At 41.9% G+C, this 16718-nt stretch overlaps 1 protein-coding gene across 1 annotated transcript in view; it reads right to left on the bottom strand.

The window, feature by feature from the left end:
• Nucleotides 1-16718, bottom strand: part of CFTR (CF transmembrane conductance regulator) — a 91547-nt gene that overhangs the window by 6309 nt on the left and 68520 nt on the right. The window contains exons 22-24 of the mRNA XM_075428207.1: nt 10364-10606; nt 7934-8089; nt 61-150 (exon numbers count right to left, since the gene is read on the bottom strand). Coding sequence (XP_075284322.1) covers nt 61-150; nt 7934-8089; nt 10364-10606 — 489 coding nt within the window. The remainder of the gene's footprint in view (nt 1-60; nt 151-7933; nt 8090-10363; nt 10607-16718) is intronic.

Raw genomic sequence — 16718 nt, 5'->3', positions numbered from 1 at the left:
CACGGCACTCTGCTGTAACCACATTACCAGAAGGATACAAATAACACTGAACAGTCTTACCTCCTCTGCAACTTTCCATATTTCTTCATCATTCCACTGCCCATAAGGATCCAAATTCATCCGAAAAGTTCCAGAAAATATGAACACTTTCTAGAAGAAAAAATATATACAGAGACAGGTAGACAGATACCCTGAAACATTGTGTAAAGCAGTGTAAATTGTAAAGTGTACAGAGAAAGAACAATCTGCTGCCATTACCAGACAGAGCTTACTGCAGATCATTACAAATTTTGGAAAATATTGTTCCAAAAAAAAGTTATTTTAAAAATGCTCATGTTCAGTTTTTGGCAATTGTCTTCATAAAAACTTACCCAAACTTGTCTGAAGAACAGTAAAAATCACATTTCAGCAGTTTTCAGGATAAAAGATTGCCCACGTTTCCATTTTGGAATAAGCATTTTTAAAAACTATTTTTGATTCTTTATTACGTGAAACATATTCAAACAAAAACAAGGATCACTGACAACCCCCCCAGTTTCGTTCTGAGACAAAAAAAACCTCCTGGATATTTGCTGGTATTCAGGGACAGTGTCCTAAGTTAGTTTTCATCAATGACTTGTTCTAATCAATTGCAGCTAAATATATATTAGCATCATTCTGTTACCTGACATTTCACCATCTCCCAGTCCTATCTCAAAAGAGGGTTTTATTTTTCCTCCGTCTCTCTCACCATCACACCACTGAGACGTGACGCAGCACGACCCGATTCGTGACCGTGGCAGCAACAACTTGCCTTCCCATGAGGCTTCCCTGACTGATGCTGCGGCCCGTGCTCCCTCCCTGCCCCGTCCAGCGCCTCCCTTCCGTCACACAAGGCGAAGAGGACGCATATTTCCCGGCACTGACAGCGCATCCTTCTCGCGCTGAAGTTTCCTACTCAGTTCTGCTTTTCTCATCGGTTTAGGCAAGCAGATTGAAGTGGACATCCCTTAGATACACAATCTGTAGCTCGAAAAGCGATGATTCAGACAAAATTAAATATTTGTTTAATCTCTTTTTTACATAGGGTGGGTGTGTCAGATTCTGGTGGAAATGAGGTTCTTCAAGGGACAATGAGGTTGCACAACATTTCTTGTGAGATACAACCAAGCTGCTGCTTTCTATGCTGCGAGCTACACATGCTGCTTGTAGCAGGGAGAACTTGCTCTCAAAGAATGCAGGTGCCTTGTTGAGAAATATTACCATTCACTTGCTCTTGCCTTGTACACACAGAACAAATACTAAGAGGAAAGTTTTAGGACAATTTTTTTCTTCTCTTTTGTCTTCCTAAAGAAAATATTTATTTAGAGAAAAATGCCATTTGTTCACAGACACATAATTTCTTGGAGTCTTGGTAGTCAAACGCTACCGATAGCAGTGAAGGACTAGCTGTACCAGCAGAAAATGGCTGAGAGAATAAACTCAGCAAGTACTTTCCCAGAGTTTGGCCAGTCTACCACAATTTCCATCTGACCTAACCTGGGAACTTGGCATCATTTCATCAGATTTCAAAGTGATTTATACACACTTTTACATTAATAATTTAATTAGGATTAATTAAAAGTTTAAACATGGCAGAGGAAAATAAACCACATTAATTAATTCACTTAATTAAGATATGTAAGCCATTGCCAATAACTTATTTGGTGTAAGAGAGAAGGAAGTGCCTGATTCAAGCGAGCAGAGGAGAAAAGCAGCTGCACCGGGGTGCCCTGCGGTCAGCGGGGAGGACTGAAGTGCGATGATACCTTCACTGCACTGCAGCAACACACAGCTAACGCAGCGCACACGGCTAACAGGCATTGAGGCAATTCTGGTAGAGACTAGGGGAAAGATTAGACTCTTTCCTTCATAATCGTGATTGTTAATAACAACGAGTACTTGGGCGAAGAAGAGCGCAGCCCTTTTCCCATGCCCTGCACTGGTTAGGCGGCGTGAGCGGGGAGACGTATTTGCAGCAGGATTAGGTTCTTCCAAGCAGTGGGTGCGGTGGTAATAATAACGCTGGGGAGACTGTGTCAGACATGGGCTTGTTCACACTTTGAGCACCACGCATTTAACTAATGGAATAGGCATTTTCATTTCTCAGAGGTAAAGAATAGTTAACCGAACAAACCAGTTTTAAAGAAGAATAACATTCCTGCTGAAGTGCAGCAGGCAGAGAAAGAAAGGGAACTACTTTCTTCAGAAACTGCTGTTGTTCCTAATAACTGTGCTTTCAAGAAGCAGGGCACTAAAAGCAAGCTACTCCCAAAAGCACTTTTTTTTTTTTCACAAGGTAAATATTTCATTGTCCCAAATTCTGGTACTTCTCTCTCCGTTTCAACACCTCCTTCCTCCCAGCTCATTAGAAACCACATAGGGTTCGCTTGAACAAGTATCACGTGAGTCACATGGGCAGCCTAGAGTCCACTTAAAAAGAAGCAGGAAAAAAAACCCCAAAATTCATAAAAGCTAGAAGTCTAAAGCGAAAAAAGCCAAAAGTGAATCCCATGGACTTCTGTGTTATTTACAAATATGGAAAAGTAGAAATAAGCAGAGTGTTGGAAGGGGGAACGGATGGCTGGGGAGACTGGCAGCAAATCTGAAACCGTTTCGTTCTTGGTCAGTTGTTCAAATTCACCCAGGATGATAATGGGTGTGATCGTACAGTAAATCATTTCTCAGACCTGACATTCATCCACAAGCAAAACACTCAAGAATTTCTGTATGGTGATGTTTATGTTCTGACCATCCCAAATATTGTTAATCCACCCCTTTGGAGGGCAGTAATCCCCCTTAGTGGCTAGAGCCTCTGCATATTTGTTACAGTGTGGGATACACCCAGTTTGTGGCAATAAGCTTCCTAAGTGATTGAAGTGTTATGCGGAGAACCAAGACCTGGGAGTACCTAAGCAAACGCATACAGAAGAGTGAAGGATCCATTGACAAAAGGCTGCTAAAGAGTTAGAGTATCCTGGCTGTGCGTAGCTGCTGTTGCAATGAAAGACAGCCTGGGTGCAGGTCCTCAGCAAGACCCACGGACCCTTGTTCCCACACACCCCAGGGCTGGAGAACAAACGCAACTTCAGCTGGAACCAGAGACCAGCTCCACACGCAGAGAAGTTAGAGTAACAACAATATGACCTCCATGTAGCCTTCTCTGCTTTGTATGCATTATGGCAGCAATGTCAACACGAAAGAAAATCAAATTGCTACGTGAATTCTTTAGTACTAGGTGCAGAGTTAGAGGTTGGCAGTCCCACAAGGTGTAGTAATCTTGTTCTCCATGCTAAATTTGATTTTAACTCTATATGGAGTATTTACACATAGAAAATGGTGTGAGATCCCTCAGGATGCAGTGGAACAACACTCAAGAAGACACCAGAAATCATCCCCTTCCTTTAAGCTAGCAGCACCTTACGAGTCTTGGGTTTCTCCTCATTTATTTTAGTGGAAAATTGGGTGCAGGTCTCCTGTTCTCCACTCAAAGCCAAATTTCTGAAGGCATTTTTCTCAATTCCACTCCATTAAATACTTCAGGATGCAATCTGCACAAGGACCTGTACGCAAAAGAGCTTCAGTGTGTTGAAACCAGATGCACCAGGATACCCTCACCCTGGAAATGTGGTGGGGAAATGCTTGCAAAAGCAGCATCAGAAAAGACTGCCCAGAAAGAAGGGATGATGGGCTGCGATTATACTTCAAACAGCCTGTTATCGCTGGAGTAATTGCTTTGTATGAGAATGACAAACATCCTGTAGGAGCAGGGCTGTGGTCAGGCTGGGCTTCAGCAGTGCTGGTGTTTGAGGAGCTACAGGAAGGAACTTCCTTGTGAGTGCTCCGGGAAACGTGCTTTATACGATTTACCCCTTCACACCACCGCAATGCGCTGACAGCTGGATTTGAGATACTGAAAGAAGCAGGTTTTTGCCTTTGCTCCAGCTCAGCGTGATCCCTGACCACCCCGCTGGCCGTTCCAGCATCGCCTGCGTGGAGCAGACGGCAGTGTGTTAGGATGCTGTGTGTGCTATGCAGGCACGCATCAATGAGGTTTCCACAGAGGAAAAGCTCTTTTTTTCTTCTAAATTGGGAAACTGAGGGATAAGAAAGAGACGGAGAGTGTTGGAACGTTTTCACAAGGAAGCATGCCTCCGGTAGAGCTCCGTTCTCCTTCAGTTAGCAAAGCCTCTCCTGGAGACAGCAAATATCTGTGTGTTGCTGTAGGCCAGCCTCCCAGGAAAGGAAAGGCAACTTTTTTTTTCCCCATTCTGAAGCCATAGGTGAACGGCAAAGAACAAAAGCCTTCCTTTGTTTTGCTAGGAGAGGCAGGGTGGCATACGCAACTTCTCATCCCTGCTGGGAAAGTGCTGGTGAAAACTTCATTTTGTTCTGAATGTGGGAACTTCTGAGGCATAATGTGCAGTTCTTTGGCGAGGCTTTGGGACAGGAGCTGCAGCTGAAGCAAGCAAACAGGCTGGCAGCTCTTGTGACCTTCCAGAGAATGGAGTGCTGCGATTTTTTGGCGTTGATCCATGTATCAGAGTCTTCCAGACTGAACTAACTGTGCAAGTTTAACAATGAACTAACAATGCACCTCACTAGCAGAAGGGCAAGTTACACTGCTCGTGTAATAAATGTCTCTCGCATTCTGCTGATGGCTGCAGAATGATGTTTTCTATACCTTTACTGACTGTATAGTGAGTACTCAGCTATGAGAATTATTAATCATATTTTTCACTGGGATAATGAGGCTACTTGTTACCAAGCATTCAGCTTTCTCCTCGGTCCATGCATTCCCTAGGATAGCTGGAGATGGAAAGCAGAAACCCGGCTGGGCAACCACATCCCCAAGGAAGAAAGGGCTGGGAGCAGAAGGGTGACTATGGGAGAGACAGGGAAGCCCCTTCCAATACAGAAAGTTATACTTGGCTTTATAGGAAAATTTCACAATGGAGACGTGGCTTATGCATCCTTCATCCTGTACAGCCCTCCTTTAGAAGACAGCTGCATAACATACCTGTCCTCCAAACTAAACAGATGGAGCTGCATTCGCAGTTCACTGCACAGCTGTCTCGATCTGCAGGGTGACTTTTCTTCATGCTTGCAACCAACAATCACGCAGCAGAATTGAACCAGCAATAATAAAGTAATAAAAATGTACAGGAATGGACAGACGTGAAAATGCTGAAGAGAGGACAGAAAGGGTGATGACAGGTCAGCTATCAAAGGGCAGCTTGCCAAGCAAGCCTCAGCTCAGCAGGCAGCGAGTCACCAACCAGGCTGTTGGTAGAGCTCAGGCAAGAAAAGAATGTAACCAGTGGACTCACCACCCTTCTCTTGGTTCTATTTTGTTGAGGTTGTAACTTGGCAGTGAAGAAAGTGTCTATTCTGGAAAGGTCAAAGTGCTAAAAAATTGCTGCCTTTGACAAAATTTCAGAGCATGATTGTGGAAATTCACAGAGAGAAGAGAGTTGTGCCTTCTCGGCATGCCTGCTTTAAATAAATTCCACTCAGGCTACTGTGGGATAAAATTTTTTGAAAGGGAAGCTATCAAAACTCAAATCTGATCACCAAGCAGAAAAATGAAATTTTGAGTCCCTCTTGTGTCTGCAAAATCAAAGCCATTGTGTTTCCAGCACAAGCATTTCAGCGTTTTTTAACAGCTACCAAAACCTAGAAAGCGCCAGCAGGAGCAGCTCAGTCAGAGTTAAATCCCACCTCCATGACGCTGAAATAGAGCAGGAGTGACTATAGAAACTGAGTGACCGTCGTATTAGTGACTTCACTACAACTACTTTGGTTTGTTGCATTGTGGTAGAAAGCAGACTTTAGCCTACATACCCACCAGAGGGTGAAAGTGAAGACAAACCTCTGCTGCTACGATGGTTATGGAAAAGAAAATCACTATTCTGAAAACGTAAACCTGACAGCATATTTTTCATTTAAATTGGCTGTCCCAGAGTCTCTCCAACTATTTTAAAGTGCCTCATGCAGTCAGTGCACAACAGCATTATACCATACATACGTTCACTGCAGCTCACCAACTTTCTAGGACAGTAACCACCTTTCTAAGATAGTAGACTATCTGGGAACAATATGCACAGAAAGCAGTTGACAACTCCTTTACGGTGGGAATGGGATGCGGGGAATAGCACAAGAAGGGTTTGACAGCTGACAGTCAAAAGGAGATCCTTGGTCACCCTGGTTGGCTCACTTCTTGGGTGTCAAAGAGTGGGCCAACCACGGTGACCAAGGGCCAAACCATATGTATCAGCCTCTGGGGCTGGCAGCCACCCCTCAAGGATAGATGAAGGTGGGACGGCATGTCCCCTTGCAGTATGGCAGGCTGATCTGCAACTGCTGTCCCTCTGCCTCCCAATAACACAAGTGACTCATTGGTAAGATTGCAGCCAACTGTTACTTGAATGATTCTGCCTCACTCACAAGATTTCCAAAGGAATGAACATTGTTATGGAAAACACTGTGTTTGTTTAGTAGCTGAAGACCTATCCAGTGCATAGCTTTCAAAGAAGAGAAGTCCAGTATGTGTTACTCCTGTATCAGTGCTGTTGGAAAGGACTGACAGCTTTCAACAACAAAAATACAAAACATGGCATTAAAATAAATGATGCAGTTCATTCCATCAGTTTTCATTCCAACCTTCACAGTGAGCAACCACTTTTTAGTGTTACTGCATGCAGGCAATAATGCTCATTTCTGAGACACACAATCCACAGCTCTAACTAATGTAGGACGCTGGTCCAGTGGCAGGGCCATTGGCAAGGGACTCAGAAGTCCCAGGTTTAATTGTTTGCTCCTCCTTAGACTTTTCTTCTCCCAGTTATTTGAGCCTAAATGCATGTGAGGAGCTGCTTCCTTTTTTATCTCTGAAATGGTACTGCTTCCCATATGCTGGGACTGATGCAAAAGTAAATGACGTGAAGTGCTCCCTAATAAATGCACCATGACACGGTAATGAGAGATGACAGCTAAAAAAGTGATCAGTCCAAGTTAGGGATCAGCTAGTGGTCTAGTAAAATATGAGAAAAGTAGTAATTCTGCTACTGGCCTGTCAGGGAAAACAGGCAATGTGTAGTATTCACATATGTTAACCATAATATGTGATGCAGGGCTTCAGAACACAGTAACTGAGAACACTACTGATTGTATATTTTTCTTCAGGTGGCACTATCTTATTTTGAATCAACATGCAAACTGTTCCAGAGATGCAGGGATAAGCAGACTACAAACACTTCTGTTGAGTGTGCTGTACCTTCCCAATTCTAGAAGAGTTCTTGTATGAGTGGCATAGAAACCCTCAAAAAGTAGAGTTCCAGCTTAAAGGTAATTATGCGCATATGGAGATAGAACCAATGAAAATCATAGAATCACAGAATCATAGAATGGTTTGGGTTGGAAGGGACCTTAAAGATCATCTAGTTCCAACCCTCCTGCCATTGGCAGGGACACCTTCCACTAGACCAGGTTGCCCAAAGGCCCATCTAGCCTGGCCTTGAACACTTCCAGGGAGAGGGCATCCACAACTTCTCTAGGCAACCTGTTCCAGCGCCTCACCACCTTCGTAGTAAAGAATTGCTTTCTTGTATCTAATCTGAATCTACCTTCTTTCAGCTTGAAGCCATTACTCCTTGTCCTATCACTCCATGCCCTTGTCAAAAGTCCCTCTCCAGCTTTCTTTGAGGCATCCTTTATGTACTGAAAGGACGCAAAAAGGTGCCCCAACAGCCTTCTCTTCTCCAGGCTGAACAACTCCAACTCTCTCAGCCTTTCCTCGTAGGAGAGGTGTTCCAGCCCTCTGACCATCTTTGTGGCCCTCCTCTGGCCCTGCTCCAACAGGTCCATGTTATTCCTGTGCTGAGGGCTGCAGAGCTGGATGCAGTAATCTCATTACCTGAGGAATCACTCCAAATGCCTTTCTCCATTGCTGCACGCTGACCGTGTTCCAGGAGACTCCATCAATCTGGATATCCCCTTCTGTATTCAGCAGTCTTAAAAATGCAAAAAGTAAAGTGCTTTTTCCGGAACCAGTTCTTCCCAAGAGGCCCACCTGCAATGCAAATTATAAAAGTAAACACTTAATACTGCTCACCATCAAGGCACGAACACTTACAGATCTCAGCAGTGGAGAACAATCCAAATAGATCTCAGTGCAATAGTAAATGTTCATTTGGGAATGATAAAAGTCTACAGCAAGGGCTGAACGAAACACTAGGCCAAACTTTTATTTATTTTCTTAGAATTAACTAAGAAAAAAAATCTGTTAGCCTGCCCTTAGCTGAAAAACAGAAATTTGCTTATATGTTATCTTGTACTGATTAGTACCGCTCTTTGCACCTTTCTCCTTTCTTTTGCTATGAAGAACAAACAGCAAAACGCCATCTAGCAGACAAAAACCAAGCAGGGAGTGCACTTGAATCAGATTACTGAGCTACTCCATTTCCATACAGCTCAAAATAGAGGGCCTAACTCTGATCAGGCCACGAATTTGTAGCATAACTTGGGCCCGAGGCAGTGGTCACCGCACACACCGTGCCATCGCCCTCCCTTAAGCAGCAATGCAAATCCTCCTCCCACCCAGCTGGTGCTGCCTTTCCTTACCTCTTAGTGGGAAGAAACATAATATGCGGGGTTTTCTTTAAATGTTGTGTTTCCCCTGTGGGATTGCACTGACCTGTTACTGGAACGAGCAGTATCTGCAGTAACCACCAGCAAATGCTGAAAGACCGCTTTTTCCAACAGCTGGGTTTTACACAGCTGATGCTGTCCTGTCTGAGCACAGGCTGCTTTTGTAGGGTGACAATATACATGTGAAGGTGAGGGAGGGGACTCTTCCTGCTGCCTGGCATCTTTCGTTAACAGTACCTCAGGCCTCCGAACCAAACGAGCAAAGCTCTGCACTGTGTTGCACCCGCCCCCTCAGCAGATGAGAGCTCTCCCCTTTGTCGCTTGTTTTACACATGCTTTGCGACAGGGCAGAGACAAATCTTCTCCAGCTTAAGGAGAATGCTCCAATTCTGGAAACACTACCTCTGAGTCCAGGGCTCATCACTGAAATTGGATCAAGTTCATAAATCATAGCCATTGAAAAAAGGATCTTTGTTTTAATTGTTCTGCTCCTTCTCCGTACAGTACAAAAGTGTCTTTCATTTTCCACACTCCATTGCTTCAAGGGATTTTCCAGGAGGTAAATCCACCAGACCGCAGTGGCACCCGCACCTCCATGCTCCAGTAATCACAGGTGCCTCTCTTCCAAAGGCAGACCAGTTTTGGGATGATGCTACAGGACATCAGACTCATGGATACAAAATTTCGGTGCCCTCAAACTTAGTAGATGAAACATGGAGTTCATGTCAATGAAGACAGATCTACCAAACGTGGTAGGGACTGCTGCAATACAAACTAGGAGCAAAGAGCTGCCTTGTGGCAAGGCCAGGAGGCTGCCACTGAATCTGTTTTCTCATCTACGTGGGAGTTAAAAATCTCCTCTCTGTCCGTATGGCTCCAGCTCAGGAAATTGCACGAGCCTTTCTTCCCAGCCCAACTAGGACAGTCCTTTAGCATGAACTCAAAGCAAAGTGTTAAACCTCTGCCTAACTGCTGTGCTGAAACTAAAGCTCTTTCGTGAATGCAACCCCAAACATGCACAGATTCATCAGAGGTTTGTCAATCTTCTGAAGAATGGAACTGTTCCTGATTTGTTGTATAAAAATTTGAGGTGGCGTAGAGCCCTCATTGGATGGGCGAGACGGCACCTCCACCCGCTGGCCACCGGAGCCAGCAGTGCGTTACCCTTGGCAGAGCGGCCGGCATTCTTTCGTGCCCTGCTCCACCTGGGTCAGGCTGCCCCAGCATCAGCACTCACCAGCAACCTTCCCTCTCCCCAGGAGGAGAAGGCGGATGACTTCAGGCACAGAACGCAACTTAGAGAACTGCTGCGTATGTTTTTTATCGGTATATTCTGCTCCTCATGGCCAGGAAACATCCTCACCATGCTTCACTCATGTGTAAATAGCCTCATGATTTCTACGATAACTAAGCCACATTTTCCTTACTTTTTTTTTTTTTTTTGTAGCCAATAATCTTACAGATGAGCTTTTTTTAAGAAGTGATACAACACATTTCTGTTCTTTAGGTGCTTTAGCTGATTACTGTGTTTTGTGACAATTTCAAGTTTCCATTTACAAAATGAGCTCACCTACTGTTACTGTCAAGAACTTACTGAACTCACCCTACTCTTTAGTCAATGAATAGGTTTATAATGATACTTCTACAGTTAAGCTTAACAGAAGTCAGATCAAACACAACAAAACAAGTGTCTCACCCTCTGCCCTGCACTTATTGAAAAAGAAATATTTTCTAACACAGCAGCTCCTCCTTCACCATATTTGGCTGTAAGGTCCTTCACAGTCATTTGGCCCCCAGATGGCCAGTTCTTCTCTTCCTTGGCATGCCTGTTTTCAATTACAAGGGCATCTGAAAGCTGGTTATTCTTCTGTGGCTTAACATTTTTCGTCTCTTCTGTTGGCATGTCAATCAATTTAAATATGCGTCCGACAGACCGCATCTAGGAATCAAAACAAATAGTATTGTAATTGTAATTAATACTTAGCTATCAAAACAAACTAAATTAAATTATTCCTAATTCCTAGCCAGAACAGCAAGTCTCGTTTTTGTGTAAGTTATACCGTGATACAATTTTCAAAGTTAGAATACTTCTTGTAGAGAGCTCTAGATTCTATTGCTCTTGTATTACTGGCATTGGTCCAACATGTGATTCTACTTGCTTCATTTTTATATGGGCACAATAGCTCTTTCTACCTTTTAAAATGTATTTTGAAAACTGTAGATGACCTGTATGTATGTATGAAAATAAAGTATGATCATGAAAGCAATCTTGGTTTCTTCAACTCCTTCTTCCTGTAGAGGGTTACCCGAAAACTGAAGTTCCTTGAATAATGATTGATCTCTAAAGATCAACAGAATGTGTGGAATCTAAAGATGCAAAGCAGTCACATCAAGTAAACAGGAACAATCATCAGAATTTAACATCTGAATATTTATCAGAAATTATCTGTAACTTTTAACCAAAAAATTAGTGGGAAGCTCCATGATAACTAATTTCATATCTGCAATTATATATGATAGGTGAAATAGTGAAGTCATGAACTGGTCATGAACTTCAGACAGAAATTGCTAGTAGCGGTCTTGGTGAATTTTTCAAATGAGCATGGGACTATAGGGGATCCTCTGAATTTTTTTTTTTAATAGACATATAAATGGGTCAAGGGTCAATTATTAAAGAGTTAATTCACCTCCTTCACTAGAATTCACTGCTCAGGTGGTCAGAAAACTTATTTTTAAGTCTATGGACCAGTTTGTTCTTGTGCATTAATTAATCTTAAATTCTAAATAGTTCTGTTTTCCTAGCTGCTTTCCCCACTGATTTATGGAGGGCCATCTTAGATCCAGTCACTCTTTGTTCTCCAGGACTAAAGAAAATCCAGGTTTAAGCCTCTTTCTTAACATATGTTCTCCTTCTCCAGACATCCCTGTTCAAATTAATCTTTCCTATCTGACCAGAATGTACACAGCATTTTGGATGATGTTTCAGAAGGACGTTGTACAAAGGCATCAATACATTAGGAATATCTTGATTAACACATCCTAGGATCATATGCTCTTTCTTCACAGTCACATCTTATAGTCACCCTCTGATGAAGCAGTGGTCAGCCACGCTTTCTGCCATCTTAGGCATTTCTAACTGAGGAGATCCTTATTTACAACAGAGGTTATTCTTAGCAGTCCCTAAATTTAAGCCTACGCTTTGGCTACTGAAATCTATTTTATGTCGGCCATTTGAGGTCATCTAATAACTTTCAACTCCCAGAGTCCTCCATGCTAACATTGCTTTTCAGCTTTGTGCCTTTGGCAGATTTCTTCAAAACATTTTTTTTTCTTTGTTGAGAGCATTAAAAAAAGATTAAATTGAGCTCAGTCACAAATCTAATCCTTGTTGAGTAGCCTCACCGCAGCTTAATACTTACAGCTTAATGCCATTTCCTTTCTGTCCAACTCATTAACTAGTTTACAGTTCTTGTAATAATCCTGATCTCCATCATTTATATAATTTCTGAAACAAAGCCACAGCCATTGCTTTCCTGAAGACAGATGAGATCTACTACATTACTTTTGTCTGAAAAATAAATTCACAAACTTACGTATCAGGTTAGTCTGACACAACCCTAATGTCAGCAAACCTGAGTGAATTCACTCTGTAAGCACTGCGTCTTTGATCACTCCTTCAAAATAATTTCTAAAGACTGCTGCCATTAGTCTAACAAACTGATGGTGGCATCAATGACTTCCCATTTCTCCTTCTTAACCAAAAATGACAGTTGTTATTCTACCACGTGCCACCACCACTGCCAGCTTGGTGGATTCATCTGAAGTGGCCATTACCAGATCTCCAGCTTCTCAGCCAGTTCTTCCTGAACCCTAAGATGGGACGTCTGGTCCCACCTGGCCTGCATATGTGGGGCGGCAGTGTTGCAGCCTTGTGTCACATGTTTAACTGAAATGCCCAGCTGCAGAACCCAATCATGTTTAGCTGAAGACTCTGACTTTAGGTGGACTGAGTCATGAGTGGTGTATTTGTCCCTCCACGGACTGTACAGGAAGTTTCGGGAGAGCATTCTAACTTAGAAGCTTCATTTACATGCCTACAGCTAGGCTGTTTTTTGCATGTAATTTCCACCTCAGTTACTGAAAACCCTGTTTCTACCTTCTGCTTCACTTTCAACTCCTCAGATTGAATACCATCCTTTTACTGAAAACTGAGATCAAGTATTCATCCAGAATTTGGGCCATCTGCAAGTCTAACTCCGATTTTGTCAAGTATCTCTTCTCTATCTGCTTCTTGGCCTCAAATCCATAGCTTGTTTTGGCTAACCAATCCATTCCGTGGAGGCTGTCATTTCTAATATCCTTTTGGAGAATGTCGTTCATCCTGGTAGTCCTAGAGTGTCCAAAATTTCCTACTGTTTTTCTCCTGCTATGCAGGAAATAAATTTCAGCCCCTCACTTGAAGAAAACGTGACCTTCAGTCTACACTCGGGTCCCTAAGCGCCTTAGTCCAACTAACTCAATTAACTACATTCCACATTTTACCAAAATTTGGCCTTTGGAAAAAACAAGAGTAAACTATAAGATACTGTCAGTTCTTACTGGTCAGAAATTCTTCAGCAAAATAAATAAACAAACGGATAGATACCTTCATAGCTAGTGCATCCAGGATTATCTGAGCCTTATTATTAGCATTTGTTCTCTAATCTGTATTCCCAGTAATATATCTTTCTTTAGTGGCATTATTGAAAACCCTTTGTACATCTTTGACCTTGTTAAACTACTTTTCTATTCCTCCTGCAAAGTGATTCTACTTGATGTATTACCATTCCTTCCTCCTCTTTGATACAGTTTGAAATACTGTTAGGTGGATTTTCTATGTGGAAGCAAATATATATATAACACAAGGAAATACTGGGTATCTCAACATCCTGAAACACAACTGTGACATGAGTTTTGAAAAGCTTGCTAACACCCAAACCTATAAATTACAATATCCATCTCAACACCTCTGCAGGATGGTAGGGTGTGGTCATCATCATGTCGATATATGCACATCTTCTCGTTTTGGTGACACAAACAGGAAGACCTGGGATCAGACTGACAATTTTCTTCTTGTCTGACTGTCTCTAGTAAATCCCCACAATGAGCACCATGCATTTATTTTATTTGGTGCTTGATGGTACACTCCTTTCCAGAAATCTTACGTTTTTAGAAATACTGCCGCTTCAGAAATGAAGGTCTTTCTTGGTTTCATCATGAGCTGTGAATTTTTGTACAGGCAGGGATTCCCAAGAGATCCCACCATTATACACTAACTAAAATCTGCTGTGAAGCCAGCTGGACAAAAGAGCTTTCCCTTACAACAGAAAATTTCGTCTCTGTCCCAGCTCCCCTGACAGATTTATCAGTCACATCACATAAGCAGATATTTTAGACAGCTTAATACTTTAAATCAATTCAGAATGATGCTTTCCTGGTTCTGCAATTTGCATTACGATTTACGTATGGGCGGAATGTAGCATAAATGTCAGTAAAATTTTACAAAGATAACCATTCTTCCTTTCACTGGTAGGAATCTTCTGTCAGTCATGACAGGTATAGTGTTGGTGACAGCAAGTTTCTTATCCATTATTCCCATCAGCAATGTGCCTGCTATACTCACATTCTCTAACTAATGCTTTAGAATAAAGGAGTATATTTACTACTTTCATCTAAAAATGTCTAGAGTATAATACGCTATTTTTAGCCTTGCCTAATTGTATTTTACTGCAATTTTAATAACATTGCAAATTCTTTAATCTACTTTCTCATTAATATCACTTAAACTCTTCTTAATGTTGAAGGAGAATTCATAATATAATTACATAACGTATATTTCCAGAAAGTGGAAGAAGTACTTCTTTTTCAAGTAATCTAATACAATTAATTCCATCAGGCCCTATGTTCTCTTCTGCTAGAAAGAGATCAGTTACCCTCTCCAGACCAGACAGGAATAGTATTCAACAATCATGTTGCGAGACACCATCTCCTCAAAAACCTGCTGTCTGGAAAGCGCAGCGTGCAGCTGAGAGATCCTATGAGAGCTTGGTCCAATGGCTCACGTTGTAAAAAAACCCTGTGCACTAAGTCACTGCAAAAATTGGGTCAATGCAGGCAGGCCATATGGTTTTACCAAGGTTTCGCATCTTCTGCATTTACATTTTGGGAGCATTTGTAGGACATGTACTCCTCTTCCAAACCGCAAAAATGAAATATTTAGCTCAAGTCAAACTTGTACTGAGCTTTTCACTCTTTCACACACTGCTTTGCAGGCAGAAAAGGACATGTTCTAGCAGATTTTTCTAGTTTCTGTTCCCCTCCAGACGACCAACACCTCACTTTGAGAACTGTCATTCTGACACAGATTTTACAGTCAAGTATTTAGTCCATTTAAACTTCAGAAATTAACAGTGTTCTCAACTTTGCTGCTGACAGTAGTAAAAAGCATATTGAGATCATGTCGTTGTTAAAAAAAATAGCAGTTGAACAGGTGAAATAGCATGGGAAAATAAAAGCCTGAAAACCAGCTGTAAAAGCGTCATTATTTTTCACAGTCCTAATTTTTCCTTTGGTCCTCTTCTCTACTATGTACTGCTTTAATGCTTCAGCATCCCTGATGTACAAGGTGGGGCACCGTGAGGTTCAGCAAGTGTGGTTTTAATATTTCTTTGGGGGATTCTTTTTATATCTCCTTACATAAGTAATCTTGGCAACAGTAAAAGCATGGCATTTTTTCCTTCCCTGATAAAAGGAATTGTCCTTCCCAGTTATAGCACTGCTATTGCAGGATACACACGAGTGAAGGAGGAGGCTGTAAAGCATTAAAACAGCCCACTGGGACTTGCCAGTGCTTATCTGTGAAAGCAGCATTTACTGGAAAACTTATTTTCTATTTCCTTATGAAGGAAAAAAATTAAAAATACTACAAGAATGCCTGGAGGGATAAGAAAAAGACTGAAAACCAGTTAAAGGGATATTAGCAGAAAAGATCAAAGTGAAAAGATAAATCTAGCCTAACTGGTAGCTTTAAATGAAACAATGGATAGCTGATAGCTGTCAGAGTGACCACATATGTTTAAAAAAAAAAAATACTGAGCAGATAAAGTATCAGGGTTGCAGAGACTGAAATGCCAAAACTATTATGGGGTATTAGAAAACAATGGGGATTTCTCAGTTAAAGCCAAATGAGTTCAACAGAAAATGCTTCAAAGAGAAAATATGTGTGTGTGAAAAAAGAAATCCAACCTAGAAACTCAAATTGCTTCAATATGTATGCCAGTGTCACAGAAAGCCCAAGAAGAAGATTATGTGGAATGAAGTAAAATTTGCCACCTGCCCATCTGTTTGGCCAGTATTTCTTCCAGTACCTTTTTTCCTTTTTCACATGATCCTACTTCCCTGTTCTCCTGCCTTGTTGTCCTTTTGCTTCCATTTATTTCACTGATGTACATTGTGTATCTTGTAAAGCAACTCAGAACGAGGTTAGTATTATGTACTAACTGCAGCAGCTATGCCTTTGGACATGGGTTTCAACCACTTGCAAAAAACTCCAGCTTATCTGACAGCCAAAGACTGGTACCTACAAAAGTGCTATACGCTCAGGCATGCTTGTGTGCAGGCTTGTAAGCATGAGTGTCACAGCTGCTCGAGGAAGGGCAAGAGTGATGTCATGTAGAGTAGTGCGTGCATATCTGTAACTGGAGGCAGGTGAAGAAGTGTCAATTCTAGTCAATCTGGTCCTGTGGGGAGCTTCAAAGTACCCCTTGAGAGAAAAATAAAGTATAACCAAATACAGTACTAAGTTAGGCCCATACAGAAGCCCTTGCAGGACATCTATAACCAAATAATTGTAAAAGAATTTGAAGAGGGAAGTAATAGATGTGGAGAATACAAAGAGAGCAAAATAATACATCTGAAATAATACAGTGAAGCAATTTCACACTCTTGAAACCATGAAGCTATAATTATTTGCTTGTCACAGGAGCAGCTTTTGAATGTCATGAAAACCATCC

Source organism: Opisthocomus hoazin, chromosome 8 (genome assembly GCF_030867145.1).
Source record: "Opisthocomus hoazin isolate bOpiHoa1 chromosome 8, bOpiHoa1.hap1, whole genome shotgun sequence".
Classification (NCBI taxonomy): Eukaryota; Metazoa; Chordata; class Aves; order Opisthocomiformes; family Opisthocomidae; genus Opisthocomus; species Opisthocomus hoazin.
The sequence above is the reverse complement of the archived record's forward strand: the minus strand, read 5'-3'. Positions and strand labels throughout refer to the sequence as shown.